This window comes from Cinclus cinclus, chromosome 4 (assembly GCF_963662255.1).
Source record: "Cinclus cinclus chromosome 4, bCinCin1.1, whole genome shotgun sequence".
Classification (NCBI taxonomy): Eukaryota; Metazoa; Chordata; class Aves; order Passeriformes; family Cinclidae; genus Cinclus; species Cinclus cinclus.
In genome coordinates, this window is record NC_085049.1 from 28617352 (window position 1) to 28637627 (window position 20276).

Here is a 20276-nt window from a genome sequence, read left to right on the forward strand (position 1 = left end):
CTGGTGATTTCCAGTCTCCTCCCCCTACAGGGGGATCATCTTCTGCTTTTGGTTCAGACTTCTCATTGCCCATTGTTCAGCTGCCTCAGAAGGTGTTGCAAGAGTCGCAGCTCTTCATCTGCTTCCCCCAGGGAGCCTCAACTCAGCAGGCCTTGTCCACCTCGCTTTCATCAGGACCACCTGCATCCTATCCTCAGGTTACAGGAGCAAACCCTTCCAAAATTTCACTGCTTTTTATAAGTCATACTAAAGGGGAAACCTTGCTTTTAGACCTGCTCCATGTGGTTCTAAGAATTAGCGTTCATGGGGGTGTCTTTCCACCGAGTCTATACCAGGATCTCTTTAGCAGGTTGCTATGAAATAATGAGGCATTAGCAACCATTTGGTCTCTGTTCATATTTGGCTGAAATATTGGTAGGGCTTTTGTGTTAAAAGTAAAAAAATGGTCAGTATTCCTCCTGGGACTGGCTGTTCTTTTAGTGAGAGATTGTGGGAGTTCCAAACTGACTTTTAAACAGTGGTTTAAATGAAATGTATCTTCTCCACAGTTAGAATCAGCAGTGGTAGTATTACTTGCTTTGTCTTGCTGTTGCTGCTCTTTAGCCATTTTAATGTGTTTATTTAAGGTTGACATTTCATACTAATAATGTTTCATTAAGACAACAAGGTTATTTTGGTGACTGTCCAAAATGCAAGAGCTTTTTCTAGACTTGAGGAAAGAAAGTGGGAAGAGAGGAATAGAAGGAGCTGTGTTATGTATGTGTACATGGATTTAGAAATGTGTTTGTTGAAGAAATATTTGAAGAAGCTGAGCAGTCTGAGTAGTTAATTAACGGCACAAAAAAATGTTGCTAGTTGGTATTGCCACCGTATAAGCCTTATGTGGTGTCCTTTTAAACAGCAAAATTTGAGGCCCGAAGCTTAGTTCGGAGATATGTGTTTTATCAGCATATGTGGTATTTGCATTTGTAATGGTCACTTTTCTGTACACTGTGAGGTGTGTGTCTATATACATTGTGTCTGCACTCCTAGTCTGAAGTCTCATAACTTTGTGTGAAAAGAGAGGAATTTACTTTAAGTAGACTTCTCTCTTGCCTCTTTTATCCTTAGAATTGGAGGCTTTGACATTTTAGTTACTGAGTATTAGCAACTTCGGGATTTGTGTCAAGGAGAATAATGTTCCTGTCTCTGTTAAGATCAAGAGCTAAGTATTTAAGGTTTTCTGCAAGGGATATTAAAGGTGTTTTAGTAAAGGTGGAACAGCTTTCATCACTAGTCTAATAGGTAGCAATTACTGTGCTGTAGAGATTGTAGAATGAATCTCCTACTCAAGAACTTTGAAAACTACATGGAGATTTTTTTTCTCCATACACCTTTGTTAAACTCAGGAGGTGAATTTTGATGGATATCAAATACATCTTGGAAACAAAAAGAAGAGGTCACTTTTTGGGTAGAATATAAGTTCTGGAAAGTTTTACCTAATTCATTAGAAGATTAGAATTTGAAACCCTAACTGAGTCAATGTCAGCACGTTGCAGCATGTTACAGGAGTGGGATGTAGCACATGTGTAGATCCTAGCAAGGAAGGGCCTGAAGCTTCTAAAACAGCAAAGAAAAAAATGGTTCTCTTCATTGGCAGTCTCCTTTCCCCAAAGTTTCCATAATTAGAAAAGTATGGAATTTTAACAGACTTATTCCTAATGAGCTTCTGCAAGCTGAATGATCACAACATTAAGGAATTTTCATAGATATTTCTGGTATGATACATATGCACCAGATATGCTTTTTACAAAGGCAGTTCACCCAAGTGGTACATGCTCAGGGAACTCATCCTGAGGTCTTTGTCTACTCTCCCTGGAGTTGACAAAGAAATACAGTTGTCACAGAAACAATAATGCAGATCCTGGGATCTGATAAAAAAATTTCAGCCACAGAAATAATAATGATAGTCCATTCCGTTTTCCTCTGCATCTTCCACATTCATTTGTATGCCACTCATCCATTTTTTTCATTGCTTACTCAAAAATTCTGTCTTAGCTAGAATGTGAACCCTCGTTATTCCTCCATGTCCGATTCTTGGTAGCCTTTGAATGGTAGTGAGTCTGGAAATTATTATTAGCCTGTGTTTCGACATGCCTCTCAAAGGAAAGTCATTGCGTTTATGTGTACTGGGTACTTTGGAATTGGTCTAGAATTCTCTATGTCTTCATGCTTGGGTTTTTTAATGGATAGTTTTATTTCCATGTAGCCTCCTTTTATTGCCCCACCTGGCCATATTTAGAGCACATGTAAAGGTAAAACTTAATGCATCTATTTCCAGTTACCATACCAAGGCATCCTGCTCTTAAAGCATCACCAGTGGAAGAAGAAGCTGGTAGGCTGATCTGTCTCATGTTGAGGGGCATGTGGGTTGCAGAGTCATTCTGTATTGCTTATTTTGGAAGACTGAAAATGACATTCAGAACTCCTCCAGATCACACTGCTCTGTTCTGGTTCTCATAATGAAATTTGGCCAGAAGGACTGCTTGTCCAAAAGGACAAGCTAGAAACCTATTCCAGGCAGAAATAGTTTGAACTGCCTGTAGCAATAAACGAGAGTTTTTCTCAGCTGATTCTGTTTTTGTTTCCCTTCAGACACAGGTGCAAGGCCAGCCAGCCTCAAACAATGCATCGGTGCCATCCCAGCCTACTCAACACGCTCAGCAGGTAAGATCACAGTTCCTAAACTCAGGACCAAAGTATTCGTATAGAATTTTGATGATTCTCTTAAATGCAATTGACTACCTCTGTCGCCATTTGACCCATACTTTACCAGCAATGCAGTCCTCTGGTTCTCACCCAGTCTAACATGCTATGAGATACACATTGACTTTGAGATTTATTTTAAAAATCACATTAATGCTTGTGTTCCCATGCCTGTCTTTCTCAACTTCCACCTGAGCTTGCAGTGGTGGTCCTGTTCAAGGGAAGACATGTGAGGATTTGCAGATTAGACTGTCTAGACAGTCAGACTCGATTCTTACGATTTCTTCTAACTGGAAATCTGATCTGCAGCATTTTCTTAACTGCCTTGTCTTCCTTTATAGAATCTTCATTCTTGGTTTCACAGGTGAGAGAATTCTGTTGCAGGATTATGTGTCAATTGTGGAACTTATTAGTAATATTAATAAGTAACTGCTAAAGCTTAACTGACTTCGCATATTCTGAGGAAGCACTGATATCACTTAGGAGAGAATAAAAATCAGAATTTAAGTGGGATTTGCTTTAGAAAACTGTGTTGGGGGGGTAATACAGCTTCTTCCTCTTTTTCATGTTGCAGAGTGCACAGCAGCCAGCCTCTTCCCAGCAGCCTGGGCAATACCAGCTGCAGCAGCCCTCAGTTTCTGCCAGCGCCACTCCTGCACAAACTGTCTCTCAAACTCAAACTTCACAGGTCATGCCAATGCCTCAGGCAGCAGCTGGGACACAGGTAAACAAAATTCTTTCTAGCAGATTTTTTTTTTCTTCTTCACAGCTGGTAGATTCAATATGCTGCTGCTTTCACTTTTGTCATCTTTCCTAATGGTTTCAAAACATCCATCCAAACAAGAGTATTCTTACTATACTATACAAGAGTATTATACTATACCTGTCAGTTTTGTTGGAAAATGTGTTGGAAACCCTTTTACACGTGGCAGTCGTGAGTAATTTGCGGGAAGGAGAGTGCTTCCATGCATAAAGATCTTTAAATTGTCAAAAATATCAGGAGGCATATTGATGAATGGTGTATTGTGGACCAATGTTCAGGAACTTGTAATTTCTCTGTTTCCCATCCACTGTCTATCTTCTGCACCATTACATGTGTAAAACATACTCATTTACTTAGGTAGTGAGCTACAGGACTTCTTTCTTCATTCTGTCATCTTTCTTACTCCGCTCTTCTCCTTTACTTCCTGATCAAGAAGCTTCTGTTACTGAATATTGCTTCATTTTGGCTCATATCTCTGTCGAATGTGTGAGCCGCAGTTTTGTTTTTAAAATTGTTTTGTTGCTTGTTATTCTAAACTGCCTTTCCAGTTGCATCATTTGCTGGCTTTAATTGACATATTCCCTGCCATTCTCTGAATGCTGGCACAGTGGATTTTGATTCTTCTTTGCTTTAGTCCCCATGCTCAAAGCTGACAGATATGTTGTAAGATTTGCACTTCTTTGCTGTAAGAAGGCAGGCTTGAGTCTGGGGACAGAGTTGAGGAGAATTTGATTCTGTTTATGCACAAATCAGTGCTTCAGGATATTCAAATGTTGCTCTTTCACCCTCTGTGGGTGTCTGTTTCATGAGCCTGTTGCATTCTTCAAGGGAAATGTTGCAAAGTGAGGACTGTTTTGAACTCCAGCCGGCTTCCCAGCCACTCTGCCAACTGTGCTCCCCAGCCACTTTAACAGAGTGCTGTAACTTGAATAATGCTTTCTTTGACTAATGTGTAAAACTCTGCTTTCTGCAACCCTGCTTGAAAAAAAAAAAATCTGTCTCTATTTTCTTTACCTCCCCAGCTTCCTGTTTCCCAAGCAGTGTCGATCATCCAAGGCGAGCCTCAATTACCTGTTGCAGCATCTTCTCTCCCTCAGCCTTCAGTTGCCCCATCAGTCCCCATTGGCTCTCATTTTCTACCCGTGGGACAGGCCTTGCCAACTTCCGTGGTTCCCCAGTTCCCAGTGTCTCAGTTGCCTGTAGCAGCTCCTCACGTGACAGTGGCTCAGCCAGGTTTCCAGTCACTGTCCATTTCAATGGCAGCTGGCATGAATCAGCCGCTGCTCACACTGGCCACGTCTGCTGCGGCAGCTGCTGTTCCTGTAGGACCAAGCCTTGTCCCTAGCCAGCTTCCCACACTGATGCAGCCTGTGGCTCAGCTGCCCAGCCAGGTTCTCCCGCAGCTCCTGCAGCCGACTGTCCAGGCCGTGGGATTGCCAGTCAGCATTGGACAAGCTGCTGAAGCTTCACTTCCTGCTGGAGATGCTCTTTACCAGGTATTGTTGCACGCCAGCAGACCTCTTCTCCACATTTTTGCCCGTTTCTCTAAGGTACCAGGTCTGAGCTGTGTACCCTGGCCAGCTCACTTCTCATATGAGAGCCATTAAGCCACTAGGATAAATCCTGTTGTGTGTTAAAGAACCATTTTAAGGAGGAGAGAATCAAAAAACTCCTTGGACAACCAGGCGTTTTGAGTTTTTCATATTTGGCACTGGAATTTGTCTAAAATGACAGAATCATAATGCAGGGCTTTGTTCAACCACTGTGGGAGAGAGGATACAGCGATATATTCATGAGATCTGTCAGCTTGGGGTAAAAGAAAATAAGAATTCGTAATTTTAAAAATAGGAGATGTGTGTTGGAAAGAAAGTCAATGGCAGCATATTTAACAGTGTCAGTATTTCATTCCAAGTCTGGAAAGGGGTGGGACATGAAATTAATAGAAATCAGTCAGGCAGCATGGATCTTGGATGTGACGTAAGTACCTGATGCTGGTTGTGAACTGCTGGACTGGTGGGCACAGACTGCTTCAGCGACTTTGTGATCACTCACTGTAAAAGTGGCAACCTCAGTAATGATGAATGTGTTCCTTGTTTCTGGGTCAGCTCATTATGAGAGGACAGGAAGAACACGAGTGTTTTTGCTATTTGGTCTCAAGAATCAGCAGCAGTTGTATAATGTCTGAGCTGTTGTTGTTCAGCCTAAAAATTCTTCAAGCTCATTTCTAATCTCAGGCTTTAAAATCTTAAGCTATATAGGCAGCTGCAAGAGTTGGGAGATGAAGATTGTTTTGCCTAGGACTTGGGACTGTGAGTGGGAATTTGCTTGTTCAGGCATGGTGACATGCATGCTGGCTGCATGAGCAGTTTGTTCCACTTCTTTGGGAAGATTTTGGGAGTGCCTGAACAGGTACAGAAGGTTGGAACATGCCTCTGGAACTGATACTTTTTTTATTACTGTCTTGTTTCCTAATTAACTCTGCCATTCACTGACTTGATTCCCTCATTTCTCTTATAGGGCTTCCCATCTCGGCTGGCACCACAATACCCAGGGGACTCGAACGTTGCACCTTCCTCAGCTGTGGCCTCTGCCAGTATTCCTTCTACTGTGCTGTCCCCTCCCTTACCCACAGATGCAATGGCCCAGTCAGGCTACCTTGGTCCTGTTGTGCAGCCATACGGAGAACAGAATGTTTTAGTTTCCATGGGCAGCCTGGGAGGACAGGTTCAGGTGCCCCAGCCTCCTGTGAGTTTAGCACAACAAGCCTCATCTGCCTCCTCACAGCAGGCAGTTGTGGAGGTAAACATATGGAATATAATGTGTAGCAGTAGATTTTGGATATTTGACTCCTGCAACAGTATTTCTCGCTAGTGGGGAACTAATCCCTTCTTGTGCTTGTCTTCAGTTGGAAGTTAATATTTCAAATTACCTTTTTCTTACAGCAGAATGTCATGCCAGTGTGGGGACCTTGTTGCCACTGGTTGTTCTGTTGGGAAGTGAGTGTGCATCCTGCAGGCAAAAAGCAGTAAAACACTTCACTTCTTGCTAGTACTGTAGAAGATTTTTGCCATATCAAAGACAAGCTGCAATCGATAGCCTTTGAGAATCTGTCATTATGCCTATTCCCTGCAGCGTGGTTCTTGCAGGGAGAATTGGAATTGTCTTTGTATTCTGCATTGGCTTGCCTTTTGCACATTCTGTTAGTAAGACTGTGACTGCATGGCCATCTGTAGTGACATGTGGCAGTAGAAAGGAAGTGTGGCTGATTTCCTCTCCTAACCCCTCCTCAGATGATGTTTTGCTTCACTGCAGTTTGCTCTAGAGTGTTTTGTAAACTTTAAACAGCTGGCATCTAGGACAGCTTTAACTTCTGAAAAGGCAGAGCTTTCAGCTTTACAACTGATTTGGGAGGAAACACTCAAGACTACTGGGATGCTTAAAGAGGAACTGTACTCTTTGGGGTGGGTTCTTGATTGTAGGTTTCTATCTATAGGGTACTCAGGGAGTCTCACAGACTGCTTCTTCAGAGACTCTTCCAGCATCACAACCTCCTCAGTCTACCCCTTTGGCTTCTTCTATGGATAGGTGAGCATTGCTTCTTTTCACCAAACTGAGTTTCAATGTCGTGTGTTAGATTATACTTCCATGGATAATCCTTAGATTTATTTTTTCACCAGGGATATTTTTTTTTCCACTGGGAGTCTTCTTGAGGATGTGAGCAGCTAAAGTTCCTAGAGGAAAAACAGGGTCATGAAGGGTGGAGTAGGTTGTGATCTATGAAGGGAAAAATAAGTAAGGTTGTGTATAGTGAATAACTTTTTTGTCATGTCAAATGGTTCATAAGAGACAGATTTTTTTGTCCTTTTGGCACTTAAGCAGAATTCAAACTCCGAATAGCTTGAAAATATAAGGTAAATTTGTGCAACTCAGCTTGCAAGAGATGTAGCAAAATAATTATAGTTAGAATTTCTATTTAAGCAACCTGAAGTGTTAACAGGACTCTTTTCCTGTACTCGATAATTAACACATATATGCTGCTTCCCAGTACAGAATATCATGTGGTGGGTTAAAGAGTATTGTTGCAGTTATGGAATGCATGGATACTAAAAGGAAGTTGCCTTTTGTTTCTAGTGCACATTCTGATGTTGCTTCAGGATTGAGTGATGGCAATGAGAATGTCCCAACTTCTAGTGGAAGGCACGAAGGGAGGACAACAAAACGTCACATGCGCAGGTCTGTCCGCAGTCGCTCTCGCCATGAGAAGACTTCTAGGCCAAAACTGAGAATTCTAAATGTGAGTATTTTTTATTTTAGGGGACAGCTCTGTACTTGCAATGTGTTTTAGTCTCTCTAAAAGCATTCCAAATACTGTCTATTAAGAGCTTTTTGGAGCATTAAATATTACAGAATTGGCTTGCTTAACTACCAATGGTTCCACAGACTATTTCAGAATATTTAATATATCCTCAGACAAAAACCATGCTCTACATGGCACCATTTATTAGACTGGAAAAATAGAACATGTTTGTATTATACCAGTGCTGTTAGTTTATCTGGGTGAACTAAAAATCTCAGCTAACTTAGATTCTTGTGCTTTTGGTTTGAAGTATTATTTTCTTGCTCTAGGTTTCAAACAAAGGTGATCGGGTAGTGGAATGCCAGCTAGAGACGCACAATCGGAAAATGGTTACTTTCAAATTTGATTTGGATGGTGATAACCCTGAGGAAATAGCTACAATTATGGTAAGATACATTTTAGAGATGAAAAATCCAGTCAGTTGTATTTTTTTATTTATGGTGTAGAATTGGTCTCCCATGTAGTATGGTGTATGTTCACCTTATCTCACAACTAGAAATTGGGCAGTAATTTCGCAGACTGATTATTAATTGTTGTTGTACATGCAAGTCGCATGAAAATTTTTGTCAGTTTTTGCCTTAGAATTGAGGTTTTTATCAAGTAAAAAAACGGCCTCTTGGGATTTTTTTGTTCTTGTTTGTTTGTTTTTCAATCTGATATTTTCAAAAGTGCAAGCTACCTTCTGGAAGTGCCAGGTTAAAAAAATTCTGTTTGCTTTTTTAAGAGCAGGCATTGCTAGATCTTATTCTTCAAGTGTTTCGCCATCGTTGTCAATTAAAATGGGAAGATTCTGCTTTTAAAGTAAGAAAGGGGAATTACATTTTGGGTTTTGAAAGTACATAGTGACTGATGCTGCTTTTTGACTTGTATGAAAAAAAACATCTTCTGCATTCAATGTACGATGGCCAGGCACAGGAAAGAATTTTTCCTATAGAGATACATTTAAATGAGAGTATTGAGTAACACAGAATAGAATCTCCTTTTTTTTTTTTTTTTTTTTTTTTTTACTTCTAATTGAAACTCTTCTTTTTGGTCTGGTACAGTCTAAATGAGCCAGAGATGGTTTTAGTGTACTGAAGTGGGGTGGGTTGGGGGGGTTGACAAATTGCAGTATCTTTTGCCAGATTCTTGGGCACCTGTGTAGTGTTTATCTTTTGCTTAGAGAGGTGGCAGAGTCTGACTTGGTGTTTGCTGGATTTGTACTGTCAAAAGCAACCAAATCAGTGATATGGGAGAAATTCTCTGCTGCTAATGGCTTTCTGAGAAAGAGGAAGAAGTTGGTTCTTGCCTAAGTACAGGTATTAGCGCAGTCAATGACATGAGGTCATGTGCCAGGAAATATGGAGAGTACACAGATGTCTTTCTTCACCTTAAAACTAAAGTGATCCTATGGAGAAATAAGAGTATGTTTGATTTATGAAAACTAAACAAGCAAACCCAAAACTAAGGCATAAACACTCTCCAAGCAACAAAACCAGCAAATATTTAAAGATGAGTAGAAGCAAAATAAGTTAACTTTGCATCCAAAATGCAGTCACATAGTTAAGTGTGCAGTCTAATTTAAACATCTGAATCTGGAACATTGTGCTCATTGGTTCCTTGTTGAATATTGAGCAAACTTTAGATTGCATGATTTTCTTGTTTCCTTTTAATCCTAATACTGTTAGGTGTGCCCCATATAGGTGCCTGTTGGTCCTAAACTGAAAGTATTGAAGATTTCTTTAAGTAGTATTCTGCATTGCAAAGGCTGATATAAACACATCGTGCCTGACTTTCCTTTTCTTGAACCAGCATCTCAGGAATTTGATGTTAAAATAGTTTCTCAAGCTTTTCCTCTGAGGCACTTTCTCTTTTCCAGCAGAGACTCTGTGACTGACAACTTTACTTCTGTTTCATAGATTGTTTCTGCGAGTTTTGCTGTGCATAATTTCAGGAGTGAGAATACTCTCATGGGTTAGACCCAACCAAAAATATCTTTCTAACTACCAAATATACTTGTTGAAACTAGTTTTGTCCAACATAAGCAAGAGAAGTTATTTTCATAAAGCAATGCAATGTATTGCAACTAGACAGGCTGAGCAATCTTCCTCTCCCTGTATTTGGAACATAATTAATTCTGGTTTTTATGTACCACTGCTGGACTTTAAGTCAGTGAAGTGCAGCCTGCATAGAGGAGAAGTTGTATATGACATGGAAAGAGAGAAGCACAGAAGACGTCTTGGAATACAGAATTTTTAATTTCTTTTATATTATAGTTCTCTTTAAATGTGTCTCTTAATGATTGCACATTGCATGCATTAGACAGGAGGAACTGCAGTAAGATAAGGCTGCTAATTTTAAATTTCCCTGTGTTAAGCAAAGATTGAGGTGACAGTTTGGTGAAGAAGTGAGATTGAAAGTTGCTCCACAGCAAAAGTTAAACCAGGGCACACACTTCTGTGCTGGAGATAATTTGAAGAACAATTGTTTTTCTCTAAGGTGTCACCACTTTCATCTTGTTCAGAAGAGCAGCAGAGGGAAGACATATTGGCACCAAAAGTAAATTGTAGTTATTCAATATATTGTTTTGAAATTGTCTGTGGAAAATGAATGCTGCTTTGTTCTGTTACAGGTGCAGAATGAGTTTATTTTAGCAACAGAGCGAGACTCATTTGTAGAACAGGTACGAGAGATTATTGAGAAAGCAGATGAAATGCTAAGTGAGGATGCAAGCGTGGAGCCAGAAGGGGATCAGGGCTTGGAGAGTATGCGGACAAAAGATGACGGCTTCTTCCCAGGGTCACAGGTATGTGAAGGACAGACTGCCTCAGCTGTTGGTGTCTTCCATTTTGGGTGGTATGGTTTTGTGAGTAGAGCTAGCTAGAGATAGAAACTTCCTGTCATGAGAGATACCAAAGATCAGTAATTAAAAGACGAAATAAGAAAGCTTCATACCAGAGTGAGTGCCTAAAATTGAGTTAGAAAGCTAAATAACAGACCTCTTACTTTTTGATGTGTTTGAAGAGTTCCGAAGCTGCTGAATCTCCTAACAGTCCACTAAACAGACAGTCTTAAATGCTGATGCTTCTTGGATTTGAGATTTTTTGTGAGGTAGGACAGTAAAACCCCAACCCTGTGCTGCTCGCTAAACATTGAGAGCCTGGTCTCAGGCCCTCCACCCTGTGAATTACTAAGAGATTGGATAACTCTGTTAGGCTAGGTTTTGAAACTGCTGGGTGCTGAAAGCGTTCAGGTAACGTTTCCTGAATCTCTGCCTTAATTACACCCAGAACTAGTTTGGAACATCCATCTATCTGTAGAATGTTTAAGGAAATCAGTTAGATTTACAAAAGAATTTTTAGATCAATTAGTTACGTTGACAGTCACTAAGCTGAGGATCTGTAAAAACACTGTAGCTGACATTTATGTGGGCAGAATTCCTCTAGTTTGGTGATGATGCTTGGGTCCCAGGTACTACTGCTTCCCTTAAATGCCCACATTTCAGTAAGGTAGCATTTTAAGAACTATCTTGTGGGTTTCTGTTTCAGAATAGAAGTTTAAATTTTATCTTACTTTACAGAAATTAGAGTTCAAACAGCCAGATCCTACATCTTCCATGCCACAAAGAATAGGTAAGTCTTTTGTGATTTTTTTCAACAGTTATCTTTTTCTGTTTCAGCGGATGGGTGCAGCCAAGTTTTTATTTTGTATGATGGAGTGCACATTCCATATTGCAGGTTATGTATTTAGTTACAACCCTGTGTCACTAAACATCCACCTTCTTTTTGTTTAGGGGTTCCCTCTAGCTCCTTTACCCAGGTTGTTCATTCTGCGGGAAGACGGTTCATTGTCAGCCCTGTCCCCGAGAGCCGATTGAAAGAACAGGGCTTTTTCACATCTGCTGCTGGAGGAAATGAAACTTCAGATATGGGTGAGCTGTCCAAACTCTTAAAAGCTGATGCCTAAGACGTGTTCATCAAAACTGTGAAGTTAGTTAACTGTTCCTGAAGCCCTCTCAAAGTATGTGGGAAGCAGGGTGGTGGTAAGAAGTGACCATAATTTGGGTCACGCCATGCAGGATTCTTAGAGGACTACTGTTGAAGAGTTGTCTGCGAGACACTAGAACCATAATTCTGTATTTTAATATAAGCCTGGGTTTGTGTGTTTTGTTGTTTTGGTGTGGGTTGTTTGGTTTGTTGGGGTTTTTTTATGCTAAGAAGTAAATGTGGTTTTAGTCCAGCCATAGACAATAATATTGTAATGAACTTTTCATGGATAATAAATAGGAAAAGGACTGATGATTTTCTTTTCTTCCAGTTGCAGCATCTCCTGTACATGGTCCTGGAATGAATCTCTCCCACTCAGCATCATCACTGAGCTTGCAGCAAGCTTTCTCTGAGATGGGACATGCTCAGATGACAGAAGGACCTAGCACAGCCCCTCCAGTGTTCAACCAAACAATACCACCATTTCCACCTGCGCTTTCTACCATGGCGGGCAGTGGTGCAACTCCTGCATCTGTGCCTACTTCTTCAGTATCTGTTTCTTCCAGCACTGGTGTTTCTCTTCCAGGATCTGTTACTTTGCCTTCAGAAAATGCAGCTCTTGGAGTTGCACCAAGCACAAGTGTGCCAAGTTCTATTTCTCCACCTCCAGCCTCACAATCTGGACAGCAATTGGCAGGTGTCACTTCCAGCGTGAGCGCCCCTGCTTCTTTCTCCTTATCTGCCACATCCCAGCCTCCCCAACCAGTGACTGCAGACATTGCTCCCAATATCAGCACACCATCGTCTTCGGCACTGCCATCTGCCCAGGTTCCTGGTGTCACTGCTTTTGGTGCTGCTGCACCAGCTGTGACATCTCAGTCTACTCCACAGATTGTGAGTAGTATGGCAGCACCACAGACGTCTGTTGCCCCATCTCTGGCTCAGAACGTGGCTTTGCAGCTTCCCCAGCTCAGCAGCAGTGGCTCGGTGTCCAGTCTGGCAGAAACAACAGTTGTCAGCGCTCCACAGTCACTACCTGAGAGTGGGAGCTCTCTGGATAAATCGCATCCCTGCAATGCAGCTGGCTTATCTCTTCCAATCTCTGCACCTTTATCATCCTCGATTGCATCAAGCATATGTGGTTCAGTCTCTCAGCCAGTGATCCATCCCTTACTTGTTCCATCAGGAATTACATCAACACCTGTCCTACCCCAGATTTCAGGTGCAACACCCATGTTGCCCCAGGTTCCCTTGCCTGGTGTCTTGCCACAACCAGTCACTAACTTGCCTGCAGTACAGCAGACTTTGATCCACAGCCAGCCTCAACCAGCTCCATTGCCCAACCAGCCTCACGTTCACTGTCTGGAGGCTGATGCTGATGCTCAGTCTAAAGCCCCTGGTATTGATGATATCAAGACCCTGGAAGAAAAGCTACGGTCTCTCTTCAGTGAGCACAGTAACGTGGGCACGGTGCATCCATCGGTGTCTCTGGAGACCTCGCTGGTGATGGAAACGACAGTTGTTCCTGGTATCCCAACCACTGCTGTTGCACCAACCAAACCCCTGACATCCATTAGCACTTGTATACCTCCAAGCAGTTTGCCTCTTGGACCAACTGGCTTGCCAGTGCTGACTCCAGTTGCCACTCCTGGGCAAGTGATCACCCCAGCCAGCTACATCTCAGCCTCCAGCAGCATCGCCACATCAGCAGTCAAACCAGGGACCTCTCCTTCAAAGCCCCCTCTCAGCAGGGCACCGGTAAGAAATGCAGTGTTGGTGGGAATGTTCAGTGCTTGCAAGAAACAACCTTCTTGGGCAGGATTCTTTTTGTAAAGCAAAATATTTATTCAGGAAGAAGTTTCTTCATTTAATGTAGTATTTGAAAGGTTTATTCTCTGGTTGTTTTTGTGTGTCTCAAGAGGTGTTCTGTTTTGCCCCTAATGGGCAAAAGAAGTCCAATTCTGTTTTATGCTTATGAGAGATGTCTCTTATGTTGCTGTTAGTTTCTCTTCTTAAATAATGAGTGAAGCAACTGTGGTTTGTTTGGGGTTTTTTCTCTATACTGATTTTTTCAAATAGAATTTTGATATCTTGCTTTAAATAACTTTTTATTGTGTACATGACCACTAGTCAGAGATGGTTGGTTGTATATTTCACCAAGTGGTGGATTTGAGATAGCATAATTTTGCTTCCTGTCATGAAGCTGTTCTTTGCAGTTCAAGGGTGAATCTGACTGGAAGGGGTTGTTTCTTTTTTTTTTTTTTTTTTTTTACTTCTCTACTACTTATTTGATACCTGGATACTGTTTTCCTTTCAAATGTTACATTTATGAGAGCATGATTTTGAGAAATTTAAAAGATTCTGAAAACAAACACTTGTTTCTTTTTATTTTTTTTGTTAACTGACTGATGCTCTACAAGAAAAACATACTTTTACAAAGAATTAATGATTCACAGTAACCACTTGAGAGGTGCTGGCTGTGGATGTTGCTATCTGCTCAGCAACCAGATATATCAATATGCGAATTTTTTTATTAAATGTCTGCCTGTGTGGGGACACACCACATTACAGTATTTTAAAATATTTTGGTAGTCCTTTCCTTACATAGAAAAGTGGCCCCCAAATAAATTGAAGAAACTTTCAGGCATTTAACAAGCCAAAAACTTTAATACTCACTTCTTTTTGTTTCTGTAATGTTTTTTGTATTCATCAGCACTTTGTGTTGGTTGTCTTTAGCCAGCTTTGCTATTAACCAGTTTCAGGCCATGCAGATTGAGCCAATGCTCCCAGCATCTCCATTTATTAGTAGTCTTTCCCATGTACTCTTTGTAGTCAAAGACAGTAAAAAATCTCTGCTGTGGAAGAGTGGGAATATGTGCCAAAAATTTGATTAGGAAATATAGACACAAATTAATATTTCAATTAAATTGAAAATTAGTAAAGAAATAGTATTAAAAAAATGGAACTGGTATTTGTTCAGGAACAGCTGGAGCGAGCAGTTAGAAAATTGCTAATTGCAAACCTGTAATTATAAAGACTTGGGTTTAAATGTAATAAAGGTGTAAGGTTTTTGATTGTCAGTTGTAGAAATCTGTAGAAATCTCCTCTCTGAAGTTCTCATGTATAAATTAAGGATTTTTTTTGCAAAGCTTAATTTTAGTTTCACTTTGTTGTTGCTGAGCATCAGGGAGCTTTTTGCTTTAGTCTTCTGATGTTTGCTAGACTGTGTCTGTGTATTTATTTTGTTTATGGCCAGACTGTTAATCTAGACAGTTAAATGTGCTTCAGCTTGTCTTACAAATGTATTTAAAGTATGCTTTGCCTCTTACTTATAAACTAAATGATGAAGTTACTGCAGCTTAAAAATTTATCATGCCTCAGAACAGGTAACTTTCTCACATGTGTGTTCCTGATGTACAAAAAAGTTGAGCTAATACAACTCTGCCTAGCTCCTGCTGAAATGTTACTAGGAGGGTAGATAACTCCGGGAGTGCATCTTTGTTGGGCAGCTACTCCTGCAATTTGAAGCATCAGTTTAAGCTGTGCCCTGTCCTGCAGAGCTCACGGCCACGCAGGGGCAGCGTGCTGGCCAGCACTGTAACTCACGAGGCTCTGTGTGTGCTCAGACTTCATGGGTGCTGTCGAACCTCAAGATGACAGCTGAGAATAAGAATTGCAAACTGTGTTATGGGGTTGCTTAATTCCTAGAACTTTCCACTTCCCTAACAATGGAAATAACTAACTGGAATGTGCTGTCTGACCTGGTGAGGAGGCCTTGATGCCTCCTTCTAACCTTTCGAGTCTCTCTAACCTCCTCCAAATAACCTGGATGACTTCCCCCTACCCACTTGCATGGCCTAACCACTTTCTGTGGGTCATCAACACCCTTCAGGCTCAAAAATAAGTGATGGATCAAAAGATGGGTATGAGAGCTCTACAAATCTGTTCCTCAACAAGTGGAGACATCCTTGGGCACTGACAGTTCCTGTTCTCAAGTCATGTTGCTTGGAACAATTTGCTGGAAGCATGCAGCTCACAGTTTCTAATGGACAGTTAACATAGATCTGTTGTAAGGAGACTGAATACATTCTTGCACCATTTTAGAAATCAGGCTTCTTGGAAGAATTATTTTAGCATTTCCTCCAGACTTGAAAATAATATCCCCAAGATACCTTATTCCTGGATACTATGGTTGTTTAAACTGGAAATCGTGGCCACTCAAGGATAATTTGGATTATAAAATGAAAACAAATCAAACTTCTCCCAGCTTGGTTGCAAGTCTCTGTATAAAGACTCTATGTTAACTGTCTGGGAAGGAACTCTACAAAAAAAAAATAAAAAATTAAGGCTTCTGTTGTATGACATGACTGACTGTAGCTTGGTATTTGATCCTTCTGTTGTTCCATGTCTGATGGACGCGCGTTTCCTCTTCGTTATCCATAGGTGCTACCAATAGGTTCTGACCTTCCGGCTGGCACTCCATCCAGTGAGCAGCTGCCACCTTTTCCAGGACCATCACTAACTCAGGTGCTACACAACTTGGCAGATTTTTATCTGCATCTTTTCCCTTCAGAGAGCATGTTTCAATTAAACTCTCCATTGCATGTTATTAATGTTCTTGGTTTTCTTTTCTTTTGACTGAGTAACCCCTTTTGTGTAACTGTAGCAGTATCCTGACTGGCTTCAGCACTGGGTGTGGGCGACCTGGTCTAGTGGAAGGTGTCCTGGCCCATGGCAGGGTGTTGGAACTGGATTACCTTCAAAGCCCCTTCCAACCCAAATCATTCTGTGGTTCTGTGCACCTTGGCCTTTGGGGTGCTGTACCCAGTGCCTTATCAGGCTTAAGGGTTTTAGTGTGTTAATATGAACTTGAAATATTTTTTTAAAGATACAGTGTAGCAGAGTGTGTGCATAAAACTTGAACCTGTTTTGGAAAGGGTATTGTAGCAAAATAATACATAAAATGCTTATGAAAATGTAGAATTGTCTTTGTGAATTCCTCATGAGACTTTGGAGTTTGGTTGTTTCTTTTGATGATTGTCGTTTTGTTTGGTTGTTTATTTCTTTTTGTCTGTGTGTTTTTTTTTTTTTTTAATTTTTTGATTATTACTACATTCTGATTTCACTAGGCTTTTAAGATTTGCAAAAGGTATTTGAAGTTCCTTAGCATAAACATGACTTGAAATGCAGCAGTGGCTTCCCCTGCTTAGCTTCTGTCCTTTTGTACAATAGTCAGCTGGGATATTTTGTATGTAAGTGGTGGTGTTGAGCAATAGAACAAGAAGCAATGGGCAGAAACCAGTGCACAGAAGTTCTACCTAAACATAAGGAAGAGCTTCTTTCCTGTGCAGGTCACCAAGCACTGGGGCAGATTGCCCAGAGAGGGTGTGGAGTCTCCCTTTTTGGAGATATCCAGGAACCAACTGGATGCAATGCTGTGCCATGTGATCTGGGATGGCCCTCTTTGAGCAGATGAACATTCTGGTCCCTTCCAGCCTGACCCAGTCTGTGATTCTGTGTGGTTTGTACAACTAAGGCAAATGACATCTGAAGTTGAAAGAAAAAGGCTTATTCAACTGAAATATTTTCTAAAAGTAGCTTCTTTTTACATCTTCATCTTAGAGCCATAAGCCATATTCCTGCCCTGTGAGTAGCAAGGAAATGGGTATCTTCTTCCTCCAAACTGAGCAAGAACAAAACACGTTTTTTCCCCCTGACTTCAGAGGCGGAAGCTGGTTTATCTCTTTTAGTCGGTTCTTTCTGAAGCATGGTTTTACTGAGGAGAAGACGACAACAATTTGGTGATAATTCTTACCTGCATCCTTCCCGTGGTTAGGTGTCAGATGGATCAGGAGACAGCTGGTTAAAATCAGTCATAGGGAGTTCATAGTCCTTTTCATTTTCATTGCTGGAAACTCAGTATATTAGCAATATTTTCCCCTAAGCCTAAAAGCACTTGTAGCCACTTCTATGACTCAAGCCATGGTACCATTGAAAAAGGCTGCTTCCTGTTTGTCATAGGTATTTCTGGCAGGATTTGTGGCATGGAAGAGTCACAAATATAGATCCCTTGCTTCTAGTGCTTTGCAAACAACTTACCGAATTTCACTTCTCATTTGAACTCAGAAGGATTGTCTAGGAGTGAAACAAAATTGGAGGACACCAACTGGATCAAATCTAATTGACTGTTTAAGAGCGTTTGCTGATGTCCCTTAATACTATCTGGAAAATTACTGGCTTGTCCTAAAGTAGATAGGCTTACCTTCCATGCTGCTTCTGTCACTAGTAGGTGATTACACAACTTTTTCCCTTTCCTTAGTAGCAGACTCGTAATTTGCAGACAGTGTACACGTCATCTCAAGACCAGTTTTGAACAGTCTGTTCCGTAGTCTTAAATACCTGTTCTATTTATTCCTTAATTGCTTTTTAAAGTATGCTTAGATTAATCTCTCAAGCTTAATTTTGGTCCCCTTGTTCTGTAAGGAAATCTGTATTTCCTGATCATTCTGATGGCTCTTTATTTACTTGAAGCAACAATCTTCTTGTGAGCATAAGTGATGAGAATTACTTAGTATTTCAGGTGACATGTACCCTTTATTTTACAGCGTTGGATTAAATTACCTCACTTGGTGCTAAACAGTTGGATTTCTGAATGGAGTCATAAAAGTCTGCATCTTCTGCTTTTCTTTTTGTATAATGGAATTGATACAGGCTTTCTTGTTCCTAGGGTTTTTGGTTTTGCTTTGTCAGGGCTTTTGTTTTGCCCAAGTCAGGAAGAATGTTACCGTGGCAACCTGCTGAAAGCATCTCTATGCTATTGGCTACCTCTAACTTTCAATGGAAAGTAGTATTTTTATGTTGTCATGATCTCCAATTTTAAAAACAGTTTTGGGTTGTTTGTTTGGCTTTTTTTTGACATAAAAGACTTGGAAATATTAATAATGCTAAAGTTTAGATGAAAAAGTCTGTTCTGTAGGGTTGGAATTGCAACTTAATGGTATCTGACAATACATTCTTCTTTCAGTGAATCTTACGGGCTTGGCCCTAATTTAATAATTTTGAGACCTTGGGACTTATTTTATCTTCAAGATATTTTTAGGCAAAATCTGCTCTTCCTCTCCTCGATCCGACTGGCCAAGTTTGAAAAACATCTTCTATTTTAACTGAAACAGCTGAAATCTAAGTAATAAGCATACTTGAGAGATTCTGCCCCTCTCCATCCTCTTCAAGTAACTCCATCTATATAGCCTGCCTGAGGGAACTTGTGGGTTGGGGATATTTTGTTGGTTGATTGGTTTTGAGTGGTATTGTGGAGTTTTCTTTTTCTTTTTTTTCTTTTTTTTTTTTTTTTTTTTTAATTCCAGTTAATTTTCCTGTTCTGTTGATTTTGAACAAATATGTTGCATGAGTTACTTCCAGTCTTACTGTGCTATACATATTACATCTAAATGTGTAGGAAGGAAGCTTAATAGAAATATGAAAGCTGTACTGAGTGCTTTAAGTTTTAGTATTATATGTGTCTGTTTCTCAACAATGGTGTTATTTTTCCTGAGCTGGGACATTGTTTTATTCATTTCTTTCTCAGTCCCAGCAGCCACTGGAAGATCTGGATGCTCAACTGAGAAGAACCCTTAGTCCAGAGACCGTCCCAGTGACATCTGCTCCCGCCTGTGTATGTTTGCAATGTTGGCAGTTTAGTAGTCTGAAAAACCTCAGTGTTTTGTCAAAGTCGTACTCTTAGGTCACTGCTTTTAATATCACTACACCAGCATTTAGACTTTTAAAAATAAAATTTCAGAGTCATCTTCCAGTTTGTGGGACTGAGTCAACCAAAATCGGGAAAGTCTGTATATTGCAATAGATTACATAATTTCCTGAGGCTATTTGTGGTATTAGTTGTTATTTCAACTTTTGTGGTGATGTCACCAAACTAGAAATGGAAGTGACTGTGGAATAGGGGATAGAGCACTAAACAAGCAGTATGTGATATGTCAGTCTTAATTCGGGAGGGATGTTTCAAAGTGTGGATCTGAAATTTTAAAAGCTTCCACTGAATGAAGACAATGATTGACAATCCAAGTGGCTGTTTATGCATTATTTCTGCACAGGCCAAGGGGTGATCTGCACACAGCCTCAGGGTTATAAGGCCTGCAAAATCTCGTCTTGCATTTGTCTTTTCATGGGTCATACTTTGTCCTTGTTGGAAGCAAAAAAACCCAGAAGTGTAATGTGCATTATGTTGGATTTGTTGGCATTCAATGAAACTGCTAATTATCTTAATTTATTTTGTTTTCCTCATTGAACCTGCAGTCTGTGCCCTCAGTAGCATCAACAACAGTTACTGGGACAGTGTCCACAGCAACGCAGTCTCTGAAGGATGGTAAGACAGCCATGAATACTTTAGGTGATTTCTCAGCGTGGAGATAGAAATCAAAATTGAATTGAG

The 20276-nt window shown here is 40.6% G+C and overlaps 1 protein-coding gene across 1 annotated transcript in view; it reads left to right on the top strand.

The window, feature by feature from the left end:
- WNK1 (WNK lysine deficient protein kinase 1) overlaps window positions 1-20276 on the top strand; it is a 98349-nt gene that overhangs the window by 63110 nt on the left and 14963 nt on the right. Inside the window, exons 10-23 of the mRNA XM_062491884.1 lie at window positions 2635-2717; window positions 3322-3469; window positions 4531-5004; window positions 6026-6307; window positions 7002-7093; window positions 7640-7802; window positions 8135-8251; window positions 10477-10650; window positions 11425-11476; window positions 11638-11775; window positions 12162-13588; window positions 16274-16357; window positions 19416-19502; window positions 20141-20210. Of these exons, the coding sequence (XP_062347868.1) occupies window positions 2635-2717; window positions 3322-3469; window positions 4531-5004; window positions 6026-6307; window positions 7002-7093; window positions 7640-7802; window positions 8135-8251; window positions 10477-10650; window positions 11425-11476; window positions 11638-11775; window positions 12162-13588; window positions 16274-16357; window positions 19416-19502; window positions 20141-20210 (3391 nt within the window). The remainder of the gene's footprint in view (window positions 1-2634; window positions 2718-3321; window positions 3470-4530; window positions 5005-6025; window positions 6308-7001; window positions 7094-7639; window positions 7803-8134; window positions 8252-10476; window positions 10651-11424; window positions 11477-11637; window positions 11776-12161; window positions 13589-16273; window positions 16358-19415; window positions 19503-20140; window positions 20211-20276) is intronic.